Here is a 26,958-nt window from a genome sequence, read left to right as displayed (position 1 = left end):
TATGATTTTAACGTTCTTGCATACGATCCCTGCTGTTTTCTGCAGAAATCACGACACTGTATCAAGACTGGAGCTCCCTCTCTGCTCTATGATTCATAAACCCTGATGATGAGTCCTCTTCAGCACCGTCAGTAAATGCAGTCTGCTTTTATTTCCTACTCTGTAAATGATCTAAACAATGCTGGTAACATCAGTATAAGGGCATAAATCATTACCTCCGCTTTACAAATGTGTTCATCTGCGTCAGTAGGTCTTGTATTTGACGAGAGAGGGTTTAGAAAGGAAACACAGCGAAGGACATGCCACCCTGACGCACTTTTAAGTACTGAACTGAACATTAACCTCCAAGGAGCACCAAACTTCGTCAGCTCATTGCAGGAAACTCAAAAACCGAGGCTTTGTCTCCATCAAACCATCCTTTTCACACACACCAAGGCCACTCTGAATGAGCAGCCCACACATTTGTTTCTTCTCGGGAACCTGAAGAGTGGGTTGGATATGTGAGGAAGAAAAGGCTGAGTGTTTTTAAGGCAGGCTATAAATTGATTTTCTACTCTACGGTAGAGCCGAGTCTGATGTGGGCTCTCTCCATGGTGCTGATTTCACCGACTTCAATGCGTCTCTCACCTCCCCCTCTTCAATAGATGATGCTCCAACCTTTATGTGTTTAGAAACACCACGGTGACACATGAGATTGTAGGCCATTATAGTGCTGACTAACCGGGCATTGTAACACCTTGACCCTTGGTGCCATCCGCAGCCTTGTGGGAGGATTTGGAATATGAACAATCTCTGGTGTCTAACAAGTACTAGGAGATGTGTGAGGTCAGTGTGTGAGTCATCTCCGTCCTCCCACACACACTTGTGGTCATGTTTTGTGCCACCACTTGAGGACAATTGATTGGTGACGAAAATAGTCTAACAATATCCCCATCCTATTGACATGTTTCATTGCATGTCTGGAATAAACTGATAGAACAGAAGCCCATGTGACAATTAGAAATACTTTTATTACAGGATAATATACAGGTACATACAAAAAAACAAAATATGAATGCACTGGTCCAGCCAGGTGCTATACAGAGTATAACTCCTTACATAATATGACATTGCAGCATACTACTACAATTGGTTTATAGAGAAGGCTCACAAATTCATTGAATCTGACACCTCTCAGGTTTGTTTTGTTTGGTGCTGGATCTCAGCACCAACCGCAGGTCGCTGGTGAAGCTCGGGCGGCGCGCCAGTGGCTCCACGGCGGCGCAGGGCGCACCGACTCCCCGGCTCCCTCCTCTGCCTCGCTGGCCGATGCACATCGACTGGTAGGTGAGGATGGGTACGATCTGATGTCGTGACGGACTCGTCTCGTCCGGCAGTCCACCTAGAGCCGCGAGGGCCCTGAACACACCTTCAAGTCCGGTGTCGTCTTTAGCAGAGGTTTCGAAGTATGCGACGTCCCCACCGAGGATGTCTGTCACCTCTGAGCGTCTGACGGCTCTCTGCGATTCCAAGTCCGCTTTATTCCCACATATCACCACTGGTATTCTCGGGGGATGTTTTAATTTCAGTAACTTTGCCTTGGCAGCTTTGATCTCGTCGAGCAGCTCACAGATTTCATTGAAGGACTCTCTGTCATCCAGACTGAAGACGAGCAGGAAGGTGTCACCTGGAGAGAGACAGAACACTTTAATTAGTGACAGGTTACATTTCCATGGCATGTTTTTTGTTAAAAATATTTTCCCGAAACACCAAAATTGTATCTCAGTTGATAATCAAAGGGCTCACCTGTCAGTATGGATAACCTCCGTTTTGCAGGGAAGTCCCTCTCACTTGTGGCGTCCAGGAGATCAATCTGATACGCCTCTCCTCCAATGTGGAACAGCTTTCTGTGGAAGTCCTCCGTCGTGGGTTCATAATCCTCTTCAAATTCTTTACCCAAGAACCGATGCAGGATGTTGGTTTTACCCACTTTCCGTGCGCCAAGCACAACTACTCTGTGACAGTTCTTGGGCTTGGTCAGACCCAGCTCCAGCAGATCCACGGACCGTTTCGGGAGTCGATCACTCGATACCTGCCTGTTTCCAGAACTCGAGGACCTGCTTGCTCTCTTTTCTTGCTGCCTCCAGCGCCCTTTAACCGTTTTGATGATGCCCATGCCCGCCTTCGATATGCTTGAGACTTTAGGGTGCTGGGCTACTGGGGTGAGGGGTGCGCTCTGGAGACCTGGGTGCGTGATGCCTGCATGGTGATGCCCGGTGAGATGGTTGAACATTTCGAGGATGCCATCAACGGGAAGGTAAAGCTTCTCTGTTGCGTTCATCTCCATGTTTGTTTCAATTCCAGACACCGAGAGGCTATCATGAGTCTGAAGACCCGGTTGCTTCCCCATGTGAGCGCCGATACGGAGCCGAGTGGCTCCTCTTATACACCCACACCAAGCGCAGTGTCTGCGTCACCGTCTCATCACGCATAACACACTCCTTTTATAGAAACACAAATGAGCACCCCATACAGACACAGCACTCAAGATCTCTAATTAAAACTACAGGAATTTTCCTTTAAAGAGATGAGCTCCAGATGAGTCTTCAAATAACATTTAAATTATGCCTCTGAATATTTTGTCCTAAGATAAACCTTTGTGTAAAAAATAGCCGTCTGATATATTCAAACATAATTGTTCAGATGTGTCCTGCCTCATTATGAATAAATGGATGGACAGGCAATTGCCCAAACGCTTGTTGTCATGGCCACAGCTGATGAGCACTAATTTATATCATTCTCTTCTTTCAAAATACTGTCATGGTGACAATAATCATTTGGTGTATTTTCAGTTGTTCTGTGGCTTGTCTCTTCAAAGGGTTTTTGTGTTCACATCACAGTGTTCTCCCAACAGAAGCCACTTGAAGATACGTGCCTGTGCAGCCTGACATCACTGAGCATCTGAGGTTTAGTTATTCATGAGGCTGTTATGAGCAGCACTTGCAAACCTCTCTGTTTTCTGCAGTGATCACGACGCTCTCAGTGTCAAGACTGGAGAAACAGCTCGCACTCTGCTCTCGGAATCATACAGCCTACGGTTTGATTTGTCATTGTATAAAGACATTTTTAAAAACCACAGTAAGGCTAGACAGTAATTATAATATGTATTAGCTTTATTGCTTTCATATGTATTAATAAGTGGAAAACTGGTTAGCTGTTTAGTTTCTGCAAACTTCTCCTGGGGTGAATTCCCCTTACACCCCCCTGGAGGGTGGGTCACAGAAGGTGTCAATTGAAACCGGTCCCCCAGTTGCTGCCCAGCCCTGCTATAAGCGCATGAACCTTTACTTTTCCTTATAGTGAAGAGCATGAAGGCAGTTGTTGCACCAACATCTCAGGTATTTGAGAGTGAAAGCTTAGCCAGGGCACACTGTGAAGGACATGTCCTGCCTCACCTGACTTCACTGAACTGAACATTTCACACAGTCCTTTGTCTGTTGATTGCAGGAGCTAGAACATACTGAACAACTGCAGCTTTTTCTCCATAAAAACATGCTTTGCACAAGCCAAGGCCACTCTGAATGAGCAGCCTACATAATAGTTTCTTTCTGGAGACCTGAGGAGTGGGTGGGATATGCAGTCGGACTGAAAGGAAAGGCTGATTGCCATAGAGAATGCAATCTCGTTTCAACATGTGCGGATCAAGGGAAAGAGGAAACCAGCAGAAATGTTGTGATGGAAAGTGTAATAGAGGTCTGCCCTGAAATTCATGATGATTCACTGATGAACCCCCTCTGTAGCTGCTTCATTTATAGGGGAGACCGGGGGCAAGTGTAACATTTTTTTGGTTTCAGTGTCGTTACTCAAAAACCTAATTATTTGAATACAGTTTTTATGAAGGTAACTTGCATCTGTGTGCTACTTAACAGTCAACAAATGTTTTTACAAGCAATGTGAGAGTCACAATATTGATTGAATCACTACAAGTGAAATGTTACATCTGCCCCCACATGCAGAGGAAGCTGTAACAACACGTGTAATGCCTTTATATCATGCACCACAATAAACTTCCGCAAATATAGATTATTCATTGAACTATTAATTCTAATTTAATTAAAGCATTCTAATTAATCATATTAAGTATGAGACATCAGTTTGCGTGTTGGCAAGCAGAAATGTGTGTCAAGAAGGTTGCCTCAGTCTCACTCCAAAGTTGTCAAAGTCCGGCGTTTGGGCAGTGACCTGCAGCATCAGAAACCAACTGAAAAAGGTATTCCTTGACATCGGCATGATATGTGGCTGGTTGCCATTATAGTTTAACAGTGCCTGGCAGCGTCAGGGTGGAACGCAGCGGGACAAGGACGAAAGTTAAGGCGGCAAAAGTCTGAGTGGGGTGGACAGGAGGGGTGGTGGATGGGACTGACACACATGGACTTTCACATGAGAGAGTGGTGTTCGTGTCCCTTAAGATGCTAGGGCAAACCCTATTCTTTTTTCCAAAACCTAACCACATGTTTTTGTTGTTGAAGAAAAATACAATATCAATTTGCAGTGTTTGAAAGAGACTGTATGTAAATGTTAAGTGTATCTTGAAAGAAGACAATGCATGTAACAGGCAGAACTTGACACGGCATTCCAGAACGTCAACAACCAATGCACCCAGGGTACCTTTGGTCCATGGCCAAAACGTCAATATGTGACGAGATCAGAGTGAGAATGTGTAGACCTGCTAGTATGAATAAAGTAACCTTACCTTGCCTTACCTTACCTTACCTTACCTTACCACCAACGTGTGCTGAGTTTCATAGTTCTGTCTTGTTTCTGATTGGTGCATTGCGAGATGTTAGAATGCCCATTGTATAAAATGTGGAAAAATTAAGTGGTTCAAACCTGGTTTTTAATCTGAGTTTCAATATCAGGCATCTATTATAAACCAAAAATAATAGTTCAAAAAATATGTTGATTTTCAGCAAGTAAGGTGGTATTTAAAGATAAGAAAACTTCAGATTCATAGACATTGAAAATTTTGAAAGCACAAGAAATTGGCTCTTGGGGCGTCGGTAGCGTAGTGGATAGTGCCGGCGCCCCATGTACAGAGGCGAGGCAATGCCTCGCTGCAGCGGCCGTGGGTTCGAATCCGGCTTGTGGCCCTTTGCTGCATTTCAGTCCCCACTCTCTTTCTGTCTCCCCATTTCACCTTCTGTCCTGTCAATAAAAGGCAAAAAGCCAATAAAAATAATCTTAAAAAAAAGAAATTGGCTCTTGCCAGGCTTTGAAACAGGGTCCTCAGACTGAGGGGCAAAAGAAAAGATCTATTTTGATGTTGCTAAGCAGGGCAGTTTTGATGATGTCAGGGTCATTTGTAACACAGTTTAATAATTGTCCCCAATCATACCACCCATGACACAAGCTACCCTGCTGGCTAGAAACAATGCAGCTAATATTTGACAAAGACATCAAATGTTAGACAGCAGTGTGGTCACTGAAATATTTTAATTCATAGACATTAAAGGGTAAGAAAGTATGAGGAAAATACTGTAGAGGGAAAAAATACTTTCAGTCATCAACTGTGACTGCTTATCCCTAAAAACAACTTGAAGGTGGGGGGTGGGCTGTGGCCGATCCCAGCTGACTTTGGGTGAGAGGCAGGATGCACCCTGGACCAGGCTGAAACACTGAAACAGAAAACCATTCACGCTCACATTCACACCTACAGACAATTGAAAGTCACCAATTAACCTAACCTGTGTGTCTTTAGACTGCGGGAGGAAGCTGGAGAATCCAGAGAACACCCACGCTGTCAAGGTGAGAACATGCAAACTCCACATTGAGGGGCTCCAGCCGGCTGGCAGGTTCAAATCCAGAACTCTTGCTGTGAGGCGACAGTGCTAACCAGTGCACCGCTGTGCCGCCAATAACTTTCATATCTCAAAAATAAGTCTTGGCAGAAAAACTTTGACAAGTATGAGACATCAGTTTGTCCTTCGGCAGGCGCAGAGGAATCATCACAGACCATGTGCTTAATGAGTTCAGTCGTGTTTCTAATGGATGCAGTTTGAGATGTTACAATTGCCCCTGGTCTCCCCTACACATTGTGTTTCTATATGATGATTTTTTGGGGGAATCATAAGTAATATTTGTTCATGTAGAGCCATAGCATATAAAACTAGAAATATTTCTTTATTTCATGTGAGTGCAATGCTTTAGTCTCCATATTTTGTTGCAGTTATCACAAATGTTCAAGTCTGTTTTGTAGTAAACTGGACCATCCAACCTATTGATCTAAATGAGGTCAGAGCAACAGAGAAAGAAATATTTAAAAAAAAAAAAAAGCTTTTGCATACAGTGGTGGTGCAGTCAGTGGGACCCCAGACAATTAGGAAATAAAGCTAATATCAGCAAAACCCAAGGCAGAATGCTTCTACTGTAATTTCCCGTAGTGAAATGCTCAGTTGTGTTGGTGCTAAACTGTTAGTCACAGTGCAACGTCACACTGGGTTACTGGCTGTCAATAGTGTATGAGCTGACACACACTGCCATTCACTCACCCAACCCCCCAGCTGTAAAAATAGAAACCATTTTCATATAGTCAGGTTTGTATTTATAGACACTGTACGACCTCATCATCAACACATCAAATCGTCACACACTGTAGCATCATCTGAACACGTCATCTGATTGATTCCAGGGGCAGAGTCACACCTCACATCACCACTCTGCTGGATTTTGCTCATCTCTAGTCTCTCTGGTGCTGTTTCAACACCATGGAACAAACAAAGCTGAAATGATTAAGCTGACTAAGCAACTTGTTGATTGACAGTAAATAGATAGGCGACAATTATGATAATGACCTTGACTAATTGTTTGTCATTTTTTCAGCGTATTAGCCTCTCAGATGTGAATATTTACTAGTTTTTATGATAGTAAACTAAAAATCTTCTATATTTTGACTGTTCTGACAGAAAATACATTTGTATGTGTTTTATTGGGCTTTCGGGAATAATTATGGACCCTTTTCACTATTTTCTGACAGTTTATACTGTAAACATATATTGATTATTGGAGAAAATAACTGTCAGACCTTTAATGAAGCAATCTCGATGTTGGTCAGCTACATTTTAGATGTTTCTTTAGCTAGTTTCAGCCAGATAAGACAATTTGAATGAGGCATCCAAAATGGTTCGTACCGATTGAGGATCCAAATCTGGGCAGGATAAACTGCTTCGGAATAGGTTGAAATCAGATCTGGGCAGGGTCTGGTCTGGATCCGTAATCCTTAAATGTTTTGGATCCGTCTTACTGTGCAAGTGGACTCTGATCTGGACCCATTTTGTGGATCCATTCTGGAGCGTAGTCAGGGAATGATAATGAAAATGGTCTCTTATGATAATGAATACATATAGATATAATAATATTATCATGCGAGAATTACTTGATAGACAGAAGAAAATAGATGCAATAAAAAAACAACTTTACAACAATTGAGCACAATGTAATAGTTCGACACAGGGTCAAAGGGACACCTGATAGTTGAAACTGTGTTTAAGTGGTTCAAAATTTCTAATCTCATTGTATAGGACCATCTAATATGGAGTGAACCTGGGGCCCTGTGCAGCCTTAGTTATAATGTACAGCTTAATATCACAGAAACAATCAGGTAAGAATACAACCTACCAGAAAACAAACACAACCACTAGAGGGCAGCAAAGAGAGACAGCTATCATGGACAGAAAGTATGCTTACACACATGTTGGTTTTTGGCACCTACACACAAACACATTAGAAGTCAGACTTCCTCTCCTGCGTGACGTCACTGCCGTCTAGTAGAGTGCTGGTGTTATTTATCAGCCCTCTCTCCTCCCCCTCTGTTCTCCCAGACCTCGCCTGCATGTCCCCCCTGCACTGACCTCATCACGCCTTTGTTGGGAAACAAAGAGTGTTCAGGCATCTGTTTTCAGGAGAAATAAAGACATAGGGTGCCAAGACAGAGAGGAAGGAGGGCCAGGGGAGGTGTATGAAGTTGAGCTCGACAGACCTGATCAGTGAGAGTCACATAAAAATCAAACAGGGAGCTGCAACAAGTAAATGGAGGCCAAACTCCCACACTACAAACTTCCCCCAACCCTTTATCACAACTTGAAATATCCTCTCCAAGAGCCAGTTTCACAGGTTGACGAGCTCCTGATCTCTGTACACTTGCCCTTGTGTCGTCTCCAAGAGTCGTGCCTTTGTTGTTTCAAGGTGGAGCTGGTATTTCCTGTATATCCTGCTCGGTCAACCAGTCACAAGGCCCCACTGCTCCCTCCTGCACTTCTCCCTCAGTTAGGTAATCATTACCCCACTCAGCGTCACAATATGATCCCTCTGTACTTTCATATAGACGGCTTGTAGCTGACAGAGATTACTCTGCGCATTTCTTAACTGAACCCAAGCCAAGGTGAATACAGACGAGGTTTAGGCATTGTATAATGCATATACGGGATGTGACTTCAGACAACAGCCCATTAGCTGTGATAAATAAATAAAGAGCAAGGATGCAATGATGAAGCAGCTGAAAAGGAAATGTGGTCTGCTGCTGAGTCCCTCTGGGATGTTCACTCAGCCTGCAAGGAAGAGTTACCAGCATTGCTCTATGGGATAATAAAGGGTCTGTGGTATTCACATATACATTCAGACCTTTGTATCACACTTTGCTGTAATAATCCAACATGCTTCTACCTGTGTATGTTCAGAAATATTTAGATATTAGATTACTTGCAGTGATTTTTCTGCACAGTGATCTGCTGAAATGTAATATAGGAACACTGTTGTTATTTAGGATATGAGATATGGCATTAGCAGATTTGTCCTCACAGTGTGTCTCCACTTATTTTGTGCCTGTGCAGCACAATCCCTGTGTGTGACTCTGGAGTGTGCCCAGATCACCTGCTCCACTATGCGTTTCCACCAGGCAGTGAAAGGGTTAAGTCTGACTCTGCATGCACCGAGCAGGCCGCCCTCCCCTCTCCTCTCCCTTCCCTCTCCCTCTCCATCCATTTTTACTGTGTGTGTGTGTGTGTGTGTGTGTGTGTTTTTAAGGGGGGGCTGTGCCATCTGCAAGCCCTGGATTGAGATATGCACACACACAACTAAGTTTGATAACAAAACAGCACCGCTGCGCACTAGTGTTGGATACATTTTGCGCGCACACGGCTTTCCTCTGCGCTTTGAATATCCTTTTTTGTATGTACTCTAGTTCCTTTCTCTCTCTCCGAAAGCTACGGGATATGTCGAGAGGCGGAGGCGTTTCTTCTTCCACCCAAAGCCTCCCCAAGTTGGGACCCCACTGACGCGCTATGACATGAAGGTAAGAGGGAAAGTGGAAGCAGACAGGAGGGGGTTTATGCGATTTATTCTTTTCTCCTTGTTCCTGTCGAGGTTTTAACTTTTAAACTCGGAAGCATAGCTGAGTCACGGTCACATACTTCACCTACCCGATCATCCCATTTGACGCAACGTGCATGATAATGGCTCCAGCCGTCCTAGTTTGGGACAGAAAGGACACAAGTTGAATCGAGACTTGTGTTTCCATCCAGCGGTTTTTGGTGTTTTTACGCACATCTGTAGGGCATAATAAAACATACCTGGAAGAGCATGAAGGCCTGATCTGGGAACAGTTTGCTGTAAGTATATAGCGAGAGTGTTTGGGAATGACTGGCTCACTCACAGCAAGGAAAAATGTGTTTGACAGATGAATTGGAAAACCCAGAAGTAGAAAACAGACAAAGTAGATACTTAAAGAATTCAATCCAGTGTTTTATCATGTCAAGGTCACGTTATACTCAAGCTGACTGAGAAATATTTGTTCTCTTGGGAAAGACAGGATGTGTGTTTTGGTTTAAAATATTATGATTTTCTCTATGTCACCCAGCCCTACCTCTGTCAGAACACACTTCCTGTCTTTCCTCAGAAAATTAAGATTTCCTAAATACCTTAAAACAATATAGCAATGACACTGTTGGGCTGACTATTTGTACTTTCACAAAATATTAGATAAATAATCAACAGTATTGTAGATATAATAAATAAAGTGTGTAAAGGCAGATAACAGAATAGCTCGAGCAGTCTGGCAAGTTCAGCAAATTACATCATTTTCCTGTAATGCTGCCTTTAAAACCAGGAACAGACAACACTTATGATATTATCCAAAATCTAAGATGATCTCTAGTCTAATCTCATTTAAAGGTATCAATAATCAGTGTCATAGACAGTTGGGGCCACTGAAAATGTTGGGGTGGCACACCAAAATGAAAAGCTGTAACTGAATTTTAGGAATTCATGTTACGCTGTTGTTGAGTACAGGCTAGTTGAAAACTATGTGGAGAGTTTAGGAATCACACTCTAGTATATATTTTGGTGTCTTTTTTGAGTTAATATTACTTACTATCTAATTGGCATAGACTACCAGTACAGTTAATATGTTGAGTTCCACAACAATCCTGTTTTAATGTGTTACTAATGTGTAAATGTGTTTGGTAATCCATTGTTCTTCAAAGAGGCTGGTTGTCCCTGTCCTTAAAAAGACAAATACACAGCTTTAGTTTGAAGGAGAATATTGATTGTAAGGAAAAAAAGGAAGATTAATTGGTAAAAAGTCTTCTCAAGTTTAGGGAGACTTGTGGGTACCCATAGAACCATTTTCATTCGGATGTCTTGAGGTGAGAGTTCAAGAGACCCCTTTAAAAATGGCCATGCCACTTGTTACCTCACCAAAATTTACCCGGAATTCGGAGCATTATTTAACCCCATTCGAACAAACTCGACAGATATAGTTGGCACCAGTGGATGCCTTATGTCGTGTTCACACCAAACACGTCCCGTTACTGGGGCAAGCTTGATCGCTAGAATATTTTGTGTTGACTCGCTTCATACGGGCTAATAACTGGTGTCATACGCTGAATAGATGAATTAACTCCTGCTGGTACGTCCCTGGCGTCATATATCCCTGGAGGATCTCGATGCTGATTGGCTATTGCGGCACGAATTGGTTGAGTTCCGATTTTCCAACTGTAACAAATAAGGGTATGACGCGAAATCGCACTACTTGCTTAATTTGCGTATTTCGCATCATTCATGTTGCGTCCATCTCGCCGCCTGGCGGGAATTCATGTCTAATTGAGTCTTTACATTGACTTACATGTAATTCTCACGCATGAATTGTTTTATTCGCACCGGGTGTGAACACAACATTAGGATGACAAGTCTCACAAGCTACCACTACCTTTAGACTAGTTTAAAAGATAAGTGTGCCACAGCCTCTTATAAACGACAGTATTATCAGCCTTCAGTCATCCTTGCCAGAGTGCCTACGAAGGGGGGGGCAGGGGACATGAACCCTCTGGCCCCCACCGTTGGAGGCGCCACTGAATATCATGACAATGTATCGCCCAGCCCAACATTTCTGTGTGTAGTGATGGTGATGGGCAGCTGGTGCCGCCTTCCCCACCAACCCTACTATCAGTCTGACGTATGTAATAGTAATTTGTCAGATACGTCACAAAATGAATTTATCTTCATTATGGTTGTGAGTACAACAGCAGTGGAGGCGTTCAGATTAGATTAGAAAGCTGGCCAGAAGGACGGTTTAATTGCCACTCTGATCTCTCTTGTTACAGCACTCCTCTCTCTGTGATTGGCAGCATTAAAACCTCTGCTTAACCAACTTGCATTTACAGGAAGGGCTCTTTTTAACTGACTATCCAGTTTTTCCTCACACAGTGTACGGATTGGGAGTTAATGGGACTGAATGGCTCGGGTTGGTCACCACTTGAGATTTAACCTGTGGTCAGCTGAGCCACAAGCATTTTGTCTCTTACAACCACTTCACCATCTATTTACAGCTCTGGGAGCTCTCTCATAGTATGACTGATGTCGCGGCCCAACGTAGTGCTGTCCCCTTTTATTCATAGTATCCTCACAGCCTGTATAACACTATAATGTTTTAGTTTGCTTTCTTTATTATAGTTTCAATGTAATAAATCAGTTTTGTCATATTCAGTGTTCCACCCACTCAAGGGTTAGATATCGATATATTTTAAAGCCCATCTCTCATTCCATGCCCCCTTTTAATATTTTGGAAATGCTAACTCATGACACAGCGCTTGACTCTTAAGTGAGGGGGATTGATCCTGCATGTTCATGCATCTCAGCTCTTAGTTAAATAGGTGAGGCAGGTCTGGGAGTGGAAAGTTATCAGTTCAAGTGACTCACTGGAAAAGCAGGCCAACATCCAGGCCAAAGTGATAGGTACTGCACCGTGCACTCATATTGTCTTGATTATTAATGTAAAATCTTTAAAAATAGCAATGTATTAGTGATTCTGGTCGACTACTGTGTGTGTATCTGTGTGGGAGCTACAGTTTTGTGAGTCTTCAGATGCTTTGAAGGCCCTCTGCTGCTGCGGTGATGTAATCAGGTCACAAAAACACGGGAGGTGGAGCTCCCCCGCCCCCCTCCCAGTTTCACTCCAAGGTAAAACACAGATTTCTACCCTAGGTTGGGTTTGCAGTCCCTCGGTCTGAAACTAATATTTGCTTCTCAGGGAAATAAATCAAAATATTTCTGAAAATTGAATTTAGGAAATAGCTGTCAAGGTGGTCATTGTTTACTCAGGAGCACTGCACTGTGTGCACTCACACAGATCTCCGCAAGTTGTTTCAGGAGAAACTGAGCTCAGGTGTTGTGTTTCATATCGCTGGGAGGTGCTGAGTTGTTTCTTTCTCCTTCCAAACACAATTACTGAGTAAAAAAAATGTGTGAGAGTTCAGCTGTGGTCACCAGTCCTGTTTGTAGCAGCGTGAAGATGGCGGTGTGTCATCTGTGAATATCTGATGTAAGAACAATAATGTTAACATATATGGCTTTCTGTGAATCTGATTTCCTTTCCAGCAGGAACACACTTGTGGACGTCACTGAAGTTCCCAACAGGAGGTCGACTTCATTGCATTTTTCCACTGAACTGATCTCTAACGAGCCACCTCGCCTGAGGCAACACAGTGGGCTGGCCTGCTGTTAGACTGTCTTTCGCCACCTGTGAACCACCACCGCCATCATGCAGACCTCATCGCTGCGCCGCCAGATGAAAAACATGGTCAACAACTACACGGAGGCCGAGATCAAGGTCCGAGAGGCAACCTCCAACGACCCCTGGGGTCCTCCCAGCTCGCTCATGTCTGAAATCGCAGACCTGACCTTCAATGTCGTGGCATTCACGGAGGTTATGGGGATGATCTGGAAGCGGCTCAACGACCACGGTAAAAACTGGCGTCATGTTTATAAGGCACTGACCCTGCTGGACTACCTGATCAAAACAGGCTCCGAACGTGTGGCCACGGAGTGCCGGGAGAACATTTACACCATCCAGACACTGAGAGACTTCCAGTACATAGACCGAGACGGACGTGACCAGGGTGTCAACGTCCGGGAGAAGGCCAAGCATCTGGTGGCTCTTCTGAGGGATGAGGAAAAGCTGAAGAAGGAGAGGAGCCAGGCACTGAAAACCAAGACGCGTATGGCGAGCAGTGGGTTAGGCTCTGGATCGCTGCCTCCTCCGTACCCAGGGCGTCGCACAAGCCAGCCCACTTCCGCAAGTGCCCATGGGGATGAGCCCGGCCGGTGCAGAGGCTCACCATCCTCCTTTCACTGTGAGTAGCAGGGATATCTTCACAAATACCTGAGCGACACCTGAGTATTTTCTCTGGCATGTGACCTTTCACGTGGTAGGAATGCACACATGACAGGTCATGATTAGATAAATTAAGGTATGATCTTATGGATGATGCAGCAGAATAACTGCATTCCTCACCTATGTTTTTCCATTTGAAAATGGCGATTTATAGAGATGCTGTCAGCTATATATTTCTTCTCTGCCCAGTGTTTGAGATGTGTACATCAATCAGCTCCTACCTGTGATTTCTCATTAAAGTCGATGCTATTTTAATACCAGCAGCACCTTGCAACATTTAAGCTTTGATGAGTATTAATGCTCCTCGTGTCCTCGGGCGTTTCAGTTTTACTCTCCACTGACGGATGGACATCTGCATTCCTTTCATTCTCTTGCTGACAGTCACGTCAGCTAAACTGGATTTACAAAAGAGAGGAGGCCCTGTTTGTGCTTGTTTCAATTTAACGTTAAACCACAACTGGATACCGTGTTTACTTGCTGATCTTATGAGCTGTTACGCGACTACAGAGATGTTGGTGTGGTGGCTAGACAACATGACACCTAACTGATCCCTCTGTCAGTGTGTCAGGGTTAGGAAATCATTGACCTATCAGCTCAAACATACTGTGGAAAAGCATTAAGTAGCTGTGTGTAGCATTTGTAAATGTGGTATGTCTGGTGTGTGCCATATACTTTGGCATTTGCGTGGTCTGTGTGGTGTATGGTGTTCATTAAAAGGAGTTAGTCAGTAGCAGAGCTGTGGTTTCATGAAGGCACCGGTAACTTTGATGTCTGTGGCTGGTTTCATGGTGTAAACAGAGACATGCCCACAGATGGGTATCTGCTTTATTTCCTCAAATCCCTCAAAAAGTCCTTTTTCTCCGATTCATTTTCCACTTGATGCGCGTTCCTTGCATATTTGTCTGGGCTAGAATGTGTGCCAGCGGAAACATGTGGCCGAAACCGTTACCACCTCCGAGCCTGAGTCTGCGGTTTAGTGATGGTACAATGGGAGCATGGTTTGTAATGTGCAGGGAAAACATATAGATGTGATAATACCACAAAGTGCTGAGTTTAAATCCTCAGTTTATCAAACAGAGAGAGGCTTTCATGCTGGTTAGCCATAACAATTTCACACTCTGAGAATCATAGTGAGAAACTGAAGTCATTTGTCAGTTTTATTTTTGCAATTTTCTCGCTCTGCTCCGTGCGATTTTAAAGATCAGAAGGATGGTGGTGGATGGAGGGGTAGATGAAATGCTGACGGATGGCGTGGGTGGGGGTCAAGAGGTTGGCAGCAGCTAATTGGCAGCACGCATTCCAGCTCAGACGGGGGATATTGAGGGGCAGCACAGTGGAAATGATTAGTTTCTGAGACCTGACTTTGCCAACGTGTGGCCTGCTGCCCTCTTTTAGCCCCGTGACCCACAACCTGACACCCAGACTGGTATCCTGCCAGCCCCCTCCCTGCCCCATCCCCTCCTCCAAACCTGGACCTAAGTTTTGGAACCCACCCAGAGGATTCAGGGTAATAAGGTGGGCCCCACTCCAACCCGTCCATTCCTCTGCCCCTCCACCACCCTAACTCTCCACACAGGCGCTCCATTGTTCTCAGTGCAAGCAGAGTTAGGCAGGCCGTGGCAAGCGATGCCAGCAAAGGCCCTAAACAACGGGCAGTGGAAAAAAAATTAACATGCATAAACAGTGCCAGCTCTTTTCTGGCCTTAAAAATCAGCCTAAAGTGTTTCTTTCTTTGTTTCCCGTTTATTTCCATCTGTTAATGTTTTTGTCTACACCCCTCTGCTCCCCATTCCTCGCTTAACACCCAATCCCCTGTGTTCTTCCTCTGTCCCTGTAGCCTCCTCTTCCTCTCCTCGACTTGCTCCAGACCTGGAGCAAGCTCGGCCCGCGACCAGTGGAGAAGAGGAGCTGCAGCTGCAGCTGGCCCTGGCTATGAGCCGAGAAGAAAGTGAAAAGGTACCTCTAACTAAGACAACACACACACACACACACACACACACACTGAGCACACACACAAACCTCTCATCCCGACAGCTCATGCGCCTGACAGAAAGAGGCTTCTCGGCCGCCCTGCTGACATGTTATGTTGTAATGCTGAAGTGAAACATTAAATATCTCCCATAAACACGTGCTTGGAAACTATCCGTCGTGGCGATGAAGCACTCCCACTCCCTGTCTCTACAAGGCCACCATTTCACAGAACCTTTAACAGAAAGTGATATCATCAACTCTGTCTCTGGTGAATCGGTGGGAGCCATGCTGAAGAATGAGGAAGCTGTGAGTGAAAGAGTGAGAAGCCAGACAGGATGTGTGTATTGATCCACTCCTAAGCGTCCACAGCCCATCCTAGTCTCCATGGCAAGGACAGCCGTTGCCCTCTGTGACGGCCACTGTAGGAATATACTGCAGTACACAGCACTTTCTGTGATACTCCTCTCTTCTCAATTACCTTAAAACATTATACTTCTTTAAGAATCACTTAAGCAAAATCAAGCTTTTACCTTTCCCTTTGATTAGTCTTCCTTCTAATCCTTCCTGCTTGACCCTAGTCACCTCCCACATTGGATATTGATGAACAGACCCAGCTCCAGATCGCTATGACTCTCAGCAAGGAGGACACTAAGAAGGTATTAGTATGCTGGGACCAGGGATGACTCTTCCTTTGCATCCTTTGCCCTGTAGCACATCTCCTGTTGCTCTACACACTGAAACCAACCTCACGGCTTGGTCCGGGCCCTTCTGAGGAACAGCTGCATGTACTGCTCACTCTCCTCTCTGTACATGAAAAGGACGTAACTTTTTCCAGCGACTAATCCAACGACGCTTCATCCTTCAGCTCCACTAACTATTAAATCTCTCCTCTTACTTAAGCAGATACTCACGTCAGACACTCTTCTTGAGCAGTGTCGAGGAAGGGCAAAGGGTTTGACCCCTTTACTCTTCCTGGGACACCTGTAGAAGTGCATGCAATGTGCTGCCAGTTTGTCCAGGCATATTTTACAGTTTTGTAGGCTGAATACTGATTGAAATTTCCTCTCTGGCTACCTCCCTCACAGCCTGCCCCACCTGCACCTCCTGCACTGGAGATGGATGAGGACGCCCAGCTCCAGTTAGCCCTGAGCTTGAGTAAAGAGGAGCACCAGCAGGTAGGGTTCTTGGTGGTCACCAGGGGTGGGGGTTGGGGGACTTTTTGTTCTGGAGCTGCGTGGATTTCAATAATGTAGTGTGTTCCTACCTTTAGGGAACCATCCTCTAGGTTTTTCTCTTTTTTTTTTTGGACGATAATCTTCCACTATAAAATGTAAATGTAATGTAATAAAACTTATTTTCACACCCCTGCTTCGTTTCCTTTTCTTTCTTTTAAGTTTTATATCTGTCACTCTGTTGTATTATCTCTGGCAACCTTTTTACCCCACCTCTCTCTTCCTGTCTCACTCTCTTTGTCTTTGCCCTCTCACTAAGCCACAAAAGAGCTGCCGTGATGCTCTGCTCTCTCCTCTCTTTGACCACAGAATTTTCTAGTGTGTGCGCACTGCACTCATCTATCACTGGGTCGTACACTGCCCAGGAAGAATACAAGCTGGCTTTTGTGCTTGTGAGCAGTCGCTGAGTCATAAATATAGTATGATGAGACAATATGTGAATTTTGCCGGAAGCCGTCATGCCCAAAGGTGACCATGTGTTTGTATCTGTTGGCAGGAGCAACTCAGTCGCCAAGGAGACGAGACGTTGCTCAAGAAAGCTCTGGAGGAAAGCAAACGTGAGATGGAGACTAAAGGCGGGGTATGAAATATTGGGGTATGGAATATCTCACTGGGGGGTGATGAAATGTGACCGTACATTGTGGTTTACTTTGGTTTTTCCTCATGCTTTGAGAACATGTACTTATAAACCAAGGACTGAAATCTGAATTACAATGCTTTATGGTAATGATGGGCAGGATTATCCAGTCAGATCAGGTTTTACATCTCAACCACTAAATTAACACTGAAAATCTCAGAAGTGTTCTTTTAATAAAATTCATAAATAATTAATTCCAGCAATCACTTTGCTATTAAAGCTGTAGTTGGTAACTTTTATTTAAAAAATATATTAGCCACACAGTACATGAGACAGATAATCTGTGAAAACAATCACATCCCTCCTTCTCTTTGTAGTGCTTCTAATGGCTTTTGCAGTCATCTACCGCGGCCGACGAAAAACCACCATTCAGATAGGAGGAGTCTCCGAACAAGCTTTCAATCACTGCTCATGAACTGCGGTCAAACTGTAACACGCAGCACTGATCACATACAAATCAAGATCCTGTAACTGCATCGCCTATTTCTGGCCTCAAATGCTTCTTTAGAAACGTATTTTAGTGTACCGTTGAGCTGAATATGAGACCCAGCCACCATTTTGGAAACAGTCAAGCAGAAAAACAAGCACTGCCCACCTGCTGGGTCACAAACGTTCTCTCTTTAGAGCTAAACAGTACACTAAAATATATTTTTGAAAACATTTGAGGTGAGAAATAGGCAATGCAGTAACTGAATCTCAATTTATATTTGGTCAGTGCTGCCTAGTTTGACCGCAGTTCACAAGCAGTGATTGACATGATTGACAGCTGTGTTGGAGACTCCTCTGCTCTGATTGGCTGTCTTCATTCAGGGGCGGTGGATTCTTGCATATGCTATTAGAAGCAGTACAAGGAGGTGCAGATGTATATGTTGTTTTACATCCTTATGTCTGTTACTGTTTTTGTCATAACAGTAGAGCTGTGTTATATGAGGTATGATGTCATTAAGAGAAGGTCAGACAGTTTTTGTTAAATATTTTTTTTGTTATTATGCCGTTTTGTTCATTTACCTGTTTGTTTTTGCCCTGATATCTACATGTGTTGTGATATTGACAGCAGTCATTGGTTAATGAGTACCTGCAAGTTGTGTCGAAAATAAAATTGTGCCACAAATAAAGAAGCAGTACGTGGAGGAGGAGCAACATGATTTTTTCACAGACCATCACTTACTACTGTGTGGAAATAGTGACACTTTCAGCAAATATGGCAAAAAGTTATTTTTAAACAAGTTCCCAACTGTAGCTTTAAGGAATAGAGAGCTGAACTGAAGCAAATATTTTCTTGTCTTTGTGGTCAGACTGCCTTCATGGACCTTGTAGACGTATTTGCAGTCCCATCAGATCCGCCTCCTAGTGGCCACCATTGGAACAATGCCGCACACCAGGCAGCTGCTCTCCCGGGGGGCACAGACCCTTGGGACTCCCTGGGTGAGCCTTGAGTTATCTTACCATGGCATGATCATGTTTGAAATATTTAGTTAATTACACTTAGAAAATATTTGTCCTTTGAGGACAGAAGCATTTGCAGTGATTCATTTCAGGCCTCTCTCTTTAATTCACCTCTCTGTTACTAAAGAAGGCAGCACCAACCCCTCGAGAGCAGATCCTCCCTGGATGGCACCACCACCTTCCAATAGCCCTCCACCACCGTGGGAGCCTCCAACCGACCCCTGGGATGGCCCGCCAAACAACATCAACGCCACAGGCCGAGAATGGGGCTTTGCGGCCAGCACAGGTGATACCTGCACTCAAACAGCTCAGCCAGAGACATGGCAGACACCACATAGATATTTGAAATAACATATTTAAAATAGTAAACCCAAAATGTATTTTGGTATTTTTATAGCCTCTTCAGGGGTTGATCCATTCTCAGCACTCAAGACAGCTGTCAGGGAATCTTCTCCTCGCACTGGAAGCCCCTCAGGTAAAGAATACATTTAATTGTTTTCACTGACTATGTTGACATGCACACGAATATTCCACTATTATTTTGAATATGACAATTGTCTGAATTTGATAAGGGTCATATAACGGCCTTTTTTGAATGAAGCATTTTCAAACTAAGACGTGGAATATGCTGGTATTATTCAGGTTTCGGGAGCATTCCTTGAACACGTATACAGCACATTCAGAATATGAATCTCAGCTGGGGTTTTAATCGCACTTTGCAGCATGTGGCCTCTTGTCTGTTTGCAGTCAGCTCTGTGCATTGACATGGATGCATTGTACACAAACCAGCTAGCCAACAGTTTGCAAAGCTGTAGGGTAGAGATGCATGCCCAAAAGGAAAGCGATCAGTTCTGGTCAGAAGAAAACACACCTATTTTTAAACGTTATGAAAGACTTAGATATTAACAGCTATTTTGGTATGCAGAAATATCACATCATTGACTTTTTCAAAAAGGTGGTTGAAGGAATGAAAGAGGGAGGCTGTGTTTGTACGGTTGAACAACTCTGCCACTGATGGAAAAGTCCTATGAGGGCATGTTAATCGCAGTATGCAGGGATGCGTGTAAATGGGAATATTAATAGAAAATTCATTTTCATTAGCCATGTAAACAGCTTATTAGGAATATTGTCTCTTTTTAGAATAAGGGCAAAACTGGAATATTTTGTGCATGTAAACATAGTCATTGTCATACTGTGCATCTCACACACTTGCAATGTTAGAACTTGTTTTTTTCTCCTGCTGTTAGATGGGGATCTGTTCGATGAAGCCATGGATGGAGGTCAGGTGAATTTGAATGGGGGAAGGGAGGGCAGCCCTGAGCTATTTGACATGTCACGTCTCGGAGAAAGCCTGGCCACCCCCAGCCCACGTAAATGCCGGACACCTGAGGCCTTCCTTGGCCCCACAGCAGCTTCCTTGGTAAACCTGGACAGCTTGATCCCAGCCAATCCTCCACCCAAGACCTTGAACCCCTTCTTATCAGGTATTTGTTTTGTTGGCTGTAGATGCAACACCCAGAGGGAAAGACGAGTTGAAACTCCTAACTTACAGTAAATCAGCTGTGTTGATAAATTGGATTTCAATAACTTGTTGGGTTTTTTTGTGTCTTCCTGTCCAGGCCTAAGTGCTCCTTCACCCAACAATCCATTCCAAGCTGAGCAGCCCAAACTGACTCTGAATCAAATGGGCTCCGGCTCCATCTCTTCAGCTCCCCAGGGCACTTCTCTTCCATACAGTGCCTCCTTGCCCCTGCCTACGAGCCACCAGCCTGCCAGCCTCCCCTCGTCACTCACTCACCCCACCCAGCCCGGTCTGGGCCTGCCGGTGGCCCTCCCTGAGCCCTTGTTACCCTTCTCATCAGCCAGCACTGAGGGATCACAGGCTGCACAGAGCAGTCAGAACCCTTTCTTGTGAGGACCAACTAAACTGGAGAAGATGTCTTATAGAAAAAAAAAAAGGGGAATGCCATTAGGTTATGCTCTTGAAATATAACTCTTAACTGCAGACTGAATGTCAGTCCCATGGACTTGTATGGAAACCCTATTCTTAGTTGTTTTTATATTGTGTTATAAAACAGTAACCCTTAGATTGATGCAAGCTGGTTCTGCTCCTCACTGCAACACTCTGTCCTCTTATCATATATGCAGTAACACGATATAAAAGTGATAACGCCTTTGTATCAGAAACCATTAGTGTCATGTAAACCTCCTTTAAGGCCATAACCTACTGCAAACTGAATTCAGAAAAAAAAAACCCACATACACAAAAGCACAGTTTGATAATATTTTGTCATCACTTCACTCAGCCACAATTACCAGGCGAATGTATTACGGCTTTTTAAGTAGTCAACAAGCCTCCTGCTCACTCAGCTGTTTGTGTGTTCGGCTTAGCTGGCTACTGCTGCTGTCATATACAAATATAAAAAATAGATTTCTGTAAAGAGACAAGAGTTAGAGACCTTTCCGATTCTTGAAATGATGCTGCATCAACTCAAGTTAACTTTGTGGAGCTTCTGTTGAACCAGAACTGATGAGGAACATCAGTGTCTACATGATTTTACCATTAGTGCAATGAACTGCTGGGATTAACTGAATGAAATGATAGTTTGGGAGAACTGGAAGTGCTTCAGAATCTACTATAAGCAAGGCAACATTAGAAAATGTATGAATCATGAGTTTTATTCATTGCTTGTGAACCACTGACTCTCATCAAATATAAGGGTATAATTGGAACACTGTTTCATTCTTCAGTTGGTTTTATTGTTTTGTATGTTCTCATTTCCTGAAATCAATACATATCAGGGACATGAAATCATTACAACTCATGCACACACCCAGTATCCGTCATAGAATTTGTATTTTATGCCCCCTGGTGGTAGTGACTCATAACCACTATGCTGAATCACCTACAGTAATGACTCTTGACGAGCCAAGCTCTTCTAACGTATTCCTCCCACTTGTCTTTAAACTGATGTTCAAGGGCTTATTTTATTTTAAAATGAAGCAAGAGACCATCATTGTATCATTTCAAACACAGTACAGTGTCCTGCGACTTAAAATGGCCCCTTCCCTGCTTTCTACCCCTCTACTTCTTGCACATGAGGATCATCATGAATCTCAGTAGTTCACTGTTTACGTGTGCAGAATTTGATTGGTAAAAGTGACCAGTATAAATAGTTGTTAACTGAAGGTAAGACCTACAGTAGTGTCGATTTAACAAATGTGAAAAGGTCAACCACACAATCATTCCATCTTGCCATCATCCCACTAAAACATCTCCTACCTCATTCACCCTGATAAACAGTCAGTCACCATTGTTATGTGGTACCAAAGATACACCAACAGTTTTTCAGTGAGTCCAGCATCAAACACATCTTTAAAATTGTGTGTTAACAGTCTTTGCACACTGAGGATACTGACATCTCTTGGCAACAGGCTTGCCTGTGAGATTCCCAAGTCCTGTGAGAGTAGCATCACGTTATAGGGAACAAACATACAATAGTTCACTTGACTATGATGGACTCCAGCCAGCTCAGCACCTCCTGAAGTCCCTGTCCAGAGCGGGCACTGATTTCCATTGTTGTGATTGGCTGAGGCGCAGATGCAATGATGTCATCCATTCTGAACAGGGACTTCATCTCTACGAGACTCAAAGTGCAAGGCAAGTCGCTGGGAAAAAAAAAGGAAAATACACAATGGTAACAGCTTTCAACAAAAGACAAAATTATGATATCGGATATTTTTTGTATTGAACATGCTGACTGACATCTCGCAGGTATGGCAAGCGAATATTGTGATTGGTGTGTATGTGAGAGTCACCTCTTGTTGAACAGAATAAGCACAGAGGCACTTTGCAGAGGCTCAGCAGAAAGTACTGACAGCAGCTGGACACAGGAGGAGGATATCTGAGCAATGTTGGCTGAGTCCACCATGAACTATAACAAAACACAAAGAACGACACATTTATTCAAGTGATTGCAACAGTCAATTCATTTAACTCTGTCAAATGTTCAGCATGTATACAAAAACATACAATGACAGAGGAGCAGTCTTTGAAGTAACTCGGCCATATAGGGCCCATGCAGCCTCCCAGCTCTCTTAATGTCACCTTCTTCTTCTTCAGTGTCAGGTCTGTCAGGTTGGTCCCTACCTGAGGAGGTTTAAGGAGAGTGAGGGCATTACATGGACGTCTACTGTCTCATCAAAACTGAGCCTGTAAACGTATTAAAACTACCTTTCAATATTACTTACAGTAGGCAGAGTAGAAGGAGGTCCCCCCAGTTCACCTAATCCATGCAGACTGAGCTGTAAATAAAACCTGATAGGAAAAATATCCTTAGCAGCCAGTGCTATGACTGTTATCACAATTTAAATGCACAAAAGCAGATCAAAATATTATTTGAACAGCTTATATGATACATTCCATAAGTTGTGAAAGTGGCATTTTGTAGTAATCCTTTTTATAAGGGTATGCCATGTATTTATAATTTATTTTCCTCCATACCATGTCACTTATTTACCTTGGATGCATGTCTACAAAGTGTTTAGTAACTGAATACGCACTCAAACGGATATGAAAATATGGAAAAATGGATAGACAAACGGGTGACAACTTAAAAGGAAAATAAATTAGTGGTCTCATCCAGGATGGCATTTATGGAGATGAGGGGTCACGTAATGGTTTCATGAGTGTGAAAATAACATAAATCATATGCTATAGCCTTTTCAACCACCAAATCTCAACACAATTAAACACACATGTGAGAGACACCTTATATGGGTTTCCTATAGTGTGTAGCCCGTCTGTATGTTTATAATTAACTAGCTATAGCTAATTGTGACTTAGATCACTAACGTTACTAACGGTTCTACACTAGGCTATCGTCAGCTAGCTAGCTATAGCTACGTTAGCTACACAACACGTTGACACACAGTAACAAATTAATACTACTTTTTACAAGTTATAGTTGGAAACATTCAGTCGGGTATAAAGGATATTTTGTAGACGTTTCAGCAGCAACGTTTTTCCGACACCAGTCGCTCCAAGAAGCAAACAAATTTCATTGCTGCTCATCTCGGTTTTCAAGCACAGACATAGCAAAGCCTGAGCTAGCACGTAGTTCATGTAGCTTTATCTGACACCATGGCGACGCTCACGTGACCGCGATACGTCTCTGTGATAGGACGAAGGAGAAATCAGTCAATTGCTTGTTTCTGATTGGTTACCATTCCATGCAAATACCGGAAGAAAAACAAGTCGAACGTCCAGAGCAGAGGAGCAGAGTCCCGTTAGTTCAGACGACGGAAACACACCAAAAACACGTCGAAAACGCCCCTTTAACTTCTGTGAGTGCGGTTGCACCGCGCTGTTGATAGTAGCACCACTACAGCTCCGCTAAAATTGGTTTTGGGAAATAACCATGGAAGCTAAATTAAAGAAAGAGTTGGGGACATCCATGCTGAAGTCCACTGGTCACTCAGGAGGTGGATGCATCAACGAGGGCCAGAGTTATGATACTGACCATGGGAGAGTGTTTGTGAAGATAAATCACAAGAGCGAGGTATTTAATCATTATTGTGTTATATTTTAATTCATTATAGTGACAGTTACTTGTGTCGTAGCTGGCTATACATGCCCTCAAGCTACACCCTCTGAAAGCCACATAGTATTTGATTGCCACTGAACTTTGTGCACACGTTGCAAAATGGAGACGTATCTAACTGCGTAGTAAGCACATGCAAACTAGTGTAACGTTAGATCTGTGTTACTGCATTGCTTACCAGCCCAAATCCTTTTATTTATTTATTTATTCATTTATTTTCTATTCAGGCCAAATTGATGTTTGATGGGGAGATGGCCAGTTTGGAAGCCATTTTACAGACAGAAACTGTTAAAGTCCCCAAGCCTGTGAAGGTGATTGAGCTTGACACAAGAGGATGTGTACTTGTGATGGAACATCTGGACATGAGAGGTCTGAGCAAGTAAGAGCTCTCTCATACAGTGTGTTTTTCATGCTGTACCAGTAGCATGGAGGGCAATGTGAAATCATTGTAGGAAGTTTGCTCTTTTTTTAATGAAATACTTTAATTCCATATCCAATGTGCAGGTACTCGAAGCACCTCGGAGAGCAGCTGGCAGACATGCATCTTCACAACAAGAGACAGCTAGAAAAATTAAATAAAGAGCAGCAGACAGTGGGTAATTCACCTTGCCATGACTTGCCATTGTTACATTGAATAACAGTTAGCTCTCAAAATTTAGATGAGAGTTTACTGCTGATTGATAAAGATATTCTGCATAACCTATTAAATGTACACAGGAAAAGGAGCTGGACAGTCAGATGTGGCTGTTGTTGAGAAGTTTGGCTTCAGTGTAACTACATGCTGTGGATATCTACCACAGGTAAAAATGTGTATTTGGCCTTAAGGTTGTTGAGATGTTACAGTTGCCCTTAGAAATATCACTGTAGCTTTCATTTTCCCCCCTCACCTCCTCAGAACAACGAGTGGCAGGATGACTGGGTGACATTCTTCTCACAGCAGAGACTGCAGCACCAGCTCAACATGGTGGAGGAATCCTATGGAGACAGAGAGGCCAGAGAGTTATGGGCCAAGCTACAGGTGCACCTTCCCTCAAATTCACTTTTCATGCATTCTTATTATTGTTTCAGTAATCTGACTCACATAGTGTTTCTGTCATTTACAGCTGAAAATGCCTCAGTTCTTCAAAGATATAGAGGTTGTCCCTGCTCTCCTGCATGGAGACTTATGGGGAGGCAACGTGGCACAGTGTGCAGACGGCCCAGTCATCTTTGACCCATCCTCTTTCTATGGTCATTCAGAATACGAGCTGGGTATTGCTGGAATGTTTGGTGGCTTCAACAGTGCTTTTTACTCTGCTTACCATGAAAAGATTCCTAAAGCACCAGGCTTTGCACAGAGAAACCAGCTTTACCAGCTCTATCACTATCTGAATCATTGGAACCACTTTGGCGGTGGCTACAGGGGTTCGTCAGTAAGCATTATGAAGAGTCTACTGAAATAACTGCACTCACAGTCACTTGTGGAAGCTTCAGAGTCTTAAACTTGAACCAAGTTTTATGTATATATTGACAGACTCTAATTTGTCTTAAAAATAGTGTGGCTAATATTTGAATAGACAAATCATAACATTCTAACATTGTAATGTCTTGCATATTGTGTAGACAATACAGAATTAACAGAACAAAGTAATTCTGCCCTGCCTGCTCCACCTAAACCGACCTGGTTTCAAAATGTGATAAACAGAATCCACATCTCTCAGTAACTATCATAAATTGTATGTTTGCACAAGGTTATATTTATCTAAGTATTGTTAAATTCAGTATTTTCTATGCTGACTTGCAGGTTGCCAAAAGTAAACCTTAACATGCAATACTGTTTGAAAAAGAAAGGCTTACCTTACACCAAAAAAACTGAGCTCTGGACCAACTTAGGATTTGCTGTGCTATGCTGTGAACCCTTTCTTAATGTTTTATTATTTTTCATTGCCTGCATTCGACCAGCACCCGACTGAATCGTACAGCTGTGCAAACAATATTTAAGTTTTCCTAGTGGATGCAATATTTTATTCTACAGAATAACAGCCTGACTGTTGATGTCCAGCAGACTGAAACACTACATACACTGACAAAATGTGAATCCTTGCAATTTTTAATACCTGCTGCTTAGCCAACAGTAAAGCCTAGGATGAAGTGAAATGTTTGTCCTGCAATGCTGCATTTGTAGCCTGGTATGAGTACTGCAGTGAATCCGACTGTAAGACCTCCATCATCATGAGGAACTCTCCACCCCTCTTACTGATTGTTTGACCTCCTGCAGTAGCCGCTTCTCCCAGGCTGTTGTGCACCTTGCATCCCAGCACTCATATGCAACTTAGCAAAATAAACAAACAGATATAAACCTGGCTGTCTTGCATTTGCATTCATATG

General features: G+C 43.4%; 4 protein-coding genes across 10 annotated transcripts; 2 read left to right on the top strand and 2 right to left on the bottom strand.

Annotated features, from left to right (window-relative positions):
• Window positions 1-1,005: 1,005 nt before the first annotated feature.
• rasd2a (RASD family member 2a) lies at window positions 1,006-2,397 on the bottom strand. Its single transcript, XM_050069413.1, has 2 exons — window positions 1,786-2,397; window positions 1,006-1,666 (listed from the first exon to the last, which is right to left on the bottom strand). The coding sequence occupies exons 1-2, from the start codon at window positions 2,387-2,389 to the stop codon at window positions 1,155-1,157; spliced, it is 1,116 nt and encodes a 371-aa protein (XP_049925370.1). The 5' UTR covers window positions 2,390-2,397; the 3' UTR covers window positions 1,006-1,154.
• A 6,630-nt stretch (window positions 2,398-9,027) lies between these two features.
• epn3a (epsin 3a) lies at window positions 9,028-21,815 on the top strand. Of its 6 annotated transcripts, none has more exons than XM_050069447.1 (11): window positions 9,028-9,325; window positions 12,910-13,661; window positions 15,540-15,658; window positions 16,252-16,329; window positions 16,759-16,848; window positions 17,402-17,485; window positions 18,838-18,967; window positions 19,116-19,274; window positions 19,386-19,463; window positions 20,236-20,472; window positions 20,608-21,815. In XM_050069447.1, exons 2-11 carry the CDS (start codon window positions 13,070-13,072, stop codon window positions 20,901-20,903), a joined length of 1,863 nt encoding a protein of 620 aa, XP_049925404.1. In that variant the 5' UTR covers window positions 9,028-9,325; window positions 12,910-13,069; the 3' UTR covers window positions 20,904-21,815. The 6 variants fall into 6 exon arrangements, with proteins under 6 accessions (XP_049925404.1, XP_049925406.1, XP_049925402.1 ...); XM_050069449.1 differs by having other exon boundaries at window positions 12,907-13,661; window positions 19,119-19,274; XM_050069445.1 differs by having other exon boundaries at window positions 12,907-13,661.
• Window positions 21,816-21,960: 145 nt separating this feature from the next.
• arl16 (ADP-ribosylation factor-like 16) lies at window positions 21,961-24,118 on the bottom strand. Of its 2 annotated transcripts, none has more exons than XM_050069451.1 (5): window positions 23,987-24,118; window positions 23,240-23,295; window positions 23,022-23,138; window positions 22,808-22,923; window positions 21,961-22,657 (listed from the first exon to the last, which is right to left on the bottom strand). In XM_050069451.1, the coding sequence occupies exons 1-5, from the start codon at window positions 24,111-24,113 to the stop codon at window positions 22,492-22,494; spliced, it is 582 nt and encodes a 193-aa protein (XP_049925408.1). In that variant the 5' UTR covers window positions 24,114-24,118; the 3' UTR covers window positions 21,961-22,491. The 2 variants fall into 2 exon arrangements, with proteins under 2 accessions (XP_049925408.1, XP_049925410.1); XM_050069453.1 differs by having other exon boundaries at window positions 23,097-23,138.
• Window positions 24,119-24,233: 115 nt separating this feature from the next.
• LOC126405800 (ketosamine-3-kinase-like) lies at window positions 24,234-26,933 on the top strand. The gene is made up of 6 exons (XM_050069737.1): window positions 24,234-24,549; window positions 24,819-24,970; window positions 25,096-25,187; window positions 25,309-25,391; window positions 25,487-25,609; window positions 25,695-26,933. Exons 1-6 carry the CDS (start codon window positions 24,409-24,411, stop codon window positions 26,031-26,033), a joined length of 930 nt encoding a protein of 309 aa, XP_049925694.1. The 5' UTR covers window positions 24,234-24,408; the 3' UTR covers window positions 26,034-26,933.
• The last annotated feature ends 25 nt before the right edge of the window (window positions 26,934-26,958 follow it).

The sequence above is a fragment of the Epinephelus moara genome, chromosome 18 (assembly GCF_006386435.1).
Source record: "Epinephelus moara isolate mb chromosome 18, YSFRI_EMoa_1.0, whole genome shotgun sequence".
Lineage (NCBI taxonomy): Eukaryota > Metazoa > Chordata > Actinopteri > Perciformes > Serranidae > Epinephelus > Epinephelus moara.
The sequence above is the reverse complement of the archived record's forward strand: the minus strand, read 5'-3'. Positions and strand labels throughout refer to the sequence as shown.